The sequence below is a fragment of the Etheostoma spectabile genome, chromosome 24 (genome assembly GCF_008692095.1).
Source record: "Etheostoma spectabile isolate EspeVRDwgs_2016 chromosome 24, UIUC_Espe_1.0, whole genome shotgun sequence".
Taxonomy (NCBI): domain Eukaryota; kingdom Metazoa; phylum Chordata; class Actinopteri; order Perciformes; family Percidae; genus Etheostoma; species Etheostoma spectabile.
The window spans coordinates 14,248,643-14,251,054 of record NC_045756.1 but is presented as its reverse complement, the minus strand read 5'-3'; the positions used below and the strand labels follow the sequence as shown (position 1 = coordinate 14,251,054).

The window sequence follows — 2,412 nt, the reverse complement described above, 5'->3', positions numbered from 1 at the left end:
TGTTGTACATGTGTATAATGACAATAAAAGAAATTATATTCTATTTCTAGCTGAGAAAGTGCAGATCCACCCTGTACTTGCAACATGCAATGGATCTGGAAAATAATTTCTATTAAGCTAAAATCTAGCCTCCACCTGAATGTATCATCAAGCATCGGGCTGAACCCTAATTTAAAAATTGAGAAGAAACCATTTCTTTGGAAGAGTGGTGCTAAGAGATTTAAAGGTGTTAGAAGAAATTATTCTTGGCACTGATCCAACAATTTGGTCTCCATTTTGTGTGTGTGTGTGTGCGCGTCTGTGTCTGTCTGTGTGTGTGTGTGTGTGTCTGTGTGTCAGGCTCAGGCAGAGGAATCCAAGTGGCAATCCAGTTCCCGTGGTGATGACCGACACCATTAGCTTCCTTTCCGAGCAAGGTAACTCTTGTACATCTTGTGGTGGGAGAAACACAAACATAATGAACTAACAAAATCCTTTTCAACACACTGTTATCTCAGTAAGAACTGTGTGTGTGCATGTGCGCTTCAGGTTTGGAGATTGAAGGGATCTTCAGACGGTCTGCCAATGTGACTCTGGTGAAAGAGGTCCAGCTCAGATACAACTCAGGTAGGATCAACAGGCTTTCTTCTACAGCTCTGGGGTAGTCATAATAGTCACAGTGACTGGTCAGAATGTCTTAGTGTGTGTTTATAACAATATGATATAACAGGAGTTGTCTGAGTGGCTGTTCACACTAAAACAGCAAAAAAAAGAGCTGTCAACCGTATTGTAGGTGCAGTTTTTAGATTGTTGCGGTCCAAGGTGCCTGATTTTGCGGGAGCTTTTGTAAAAAAAATGCGATAAAGTTGTGACGTTTTTTGTATTTTTGTTGCAAGGAAGTTGCGAGAGACAGTGAAAGTTGCAAAAAAAAGTTTTGTTCTTTAAAAATAAAATGGAAACTTGTTTTGGGAAGAATACAATTACTCTGGGCTGACTTTTCCTAGTAACCTTACTAAAAAGGCTCAGGATGTTGCGGAAGTGCAGAATGAATGGAGGTCTATGGAGCTATACCCCTCTAAATCCAGGATGTATATACTGTGTGTGTGTGTGTGTGTGTGTGTGTGTGTGTGTGTTGTGTGTGTGTGTGTGTGTGTTTATATATAATTATATAAGAGAGAAGAAGAATACATTTTATTTAAATGCTCTTTACATTTCAGTTGAAATCTCAAAGCTACAGTACTATATATATTACACTCACCGGCCACTTTATTAGGTACACCTGTCCAACTGCTCGTTAACACTTATTTCTAAGCAGCAATCACATGGCGGCAACTCATGCATTTAGGCATGTAGACATGGTCAAGAGAATCTCCTGCAGTTCAAACCGAGCATCAGTATGGGGAAAAGGTGATTTGAGTGACTTTGAACTGGGCATGATTGTTGGTGCCAGAAGGGCTGGCTGAGTATTTCAGAAACTGCTAATCTACTGGGATTTTCACGCACAACCATCTCTAGGTTTTACAGAGAATGGTCCGAAAAAGAAAAAACATCCAGTGAGCGGCAGTTCTGTGGGCGAAATGCCTTGTTGATGCCAGAGGTCTGAGGAGAATGGCCAGACTGGTTCGAGCTGATAGAAGGGCAACAGTGACAAATAACCACCCGTTACACCAAGGTGGCAGAAGAGCATCTCTGAACGCACAGTACGTCGAACTTGGAGGCAGATGGGCTACAGCAGCAGAAAGACCACACGGGTGCCACTCCTTTCAGCTAAGAACAGAAACTGGGACTACATTTGCACAAGCTCATCGAAATTGGACAATAGAAGATTGGAAAAACGTTGCCTGGTCTGATGAGTCTCGTTTTCTGCTGCGACAGTCGGATGGTAGGGTCAGAATTTGGCGTCTACAACTGAAAGCATGGATCCATCCTGCCTTGTATCAACGTTCAGGCTGGTGGTGGTGGTGTCATGGTGTGGGGAATATTTCTTGGCACTCTTTGGGCCCCTTGGTACCAATTGAGCATCGTTGCAACGCCACCCTACCTGATTATTGTTGCTGACCATGTCCATCCCTATGACCTAATGTACCCAACTTCTGATGGCTACTTTCAGCAGGATAATGCGCCATGTCATAAAGCTGGAATCATCACGACTGGTTTCTTGAACATGACAATGATTCGCTGTACTCAAATGGCCTCCACAGTCACCAGATCTCAATCCAATAGAGCATCTTTGGGATGTGGTGGAACGGGAGATTCGCATCATGGATGTGCAGCCGACAAATCTGCGGCAACTGTGTGATGCCATCATGTCAATATGGACCAAACTCCCTGAGGAATGCTTCCAGCACCTTGTTGAATCTATGCCACGAAGAATTGAGGACAAGGAATTGAGGCCTTTTCTGAAGGCAAAAGGGGGTCCAACCCGTTACTAGC

At 43.4% G+C, this 2,412-nt stretch overlaps 1 protein-coding gene across 2 annotated transcripts in view; it reads left to right on the top strand.

Annotated features, from left to right (window-relative positions):
- The window catches only part of arhgap1 (Rho GTPase activating protein 1), a 34,096-nt gene that overhangs the window by 29,964 nt on the left and 1,720 nt on the right, over window positions 1-2,412 (top strand). For both annotated transcript variants that reach the window (XM_032505937.1, XM_032505935.1), the window contains exons 9-10: window positions 340-416; window positions 529-606. In XM_032505937.1, coding sequence (XP_032361828.1) covers window positions 340-416; window positions 529-606 — 155 coding nt within the window. The remainder of the gene's footprint in view (window positions 1-339; window positions 417-528; window positions 607-2,412) is intronic.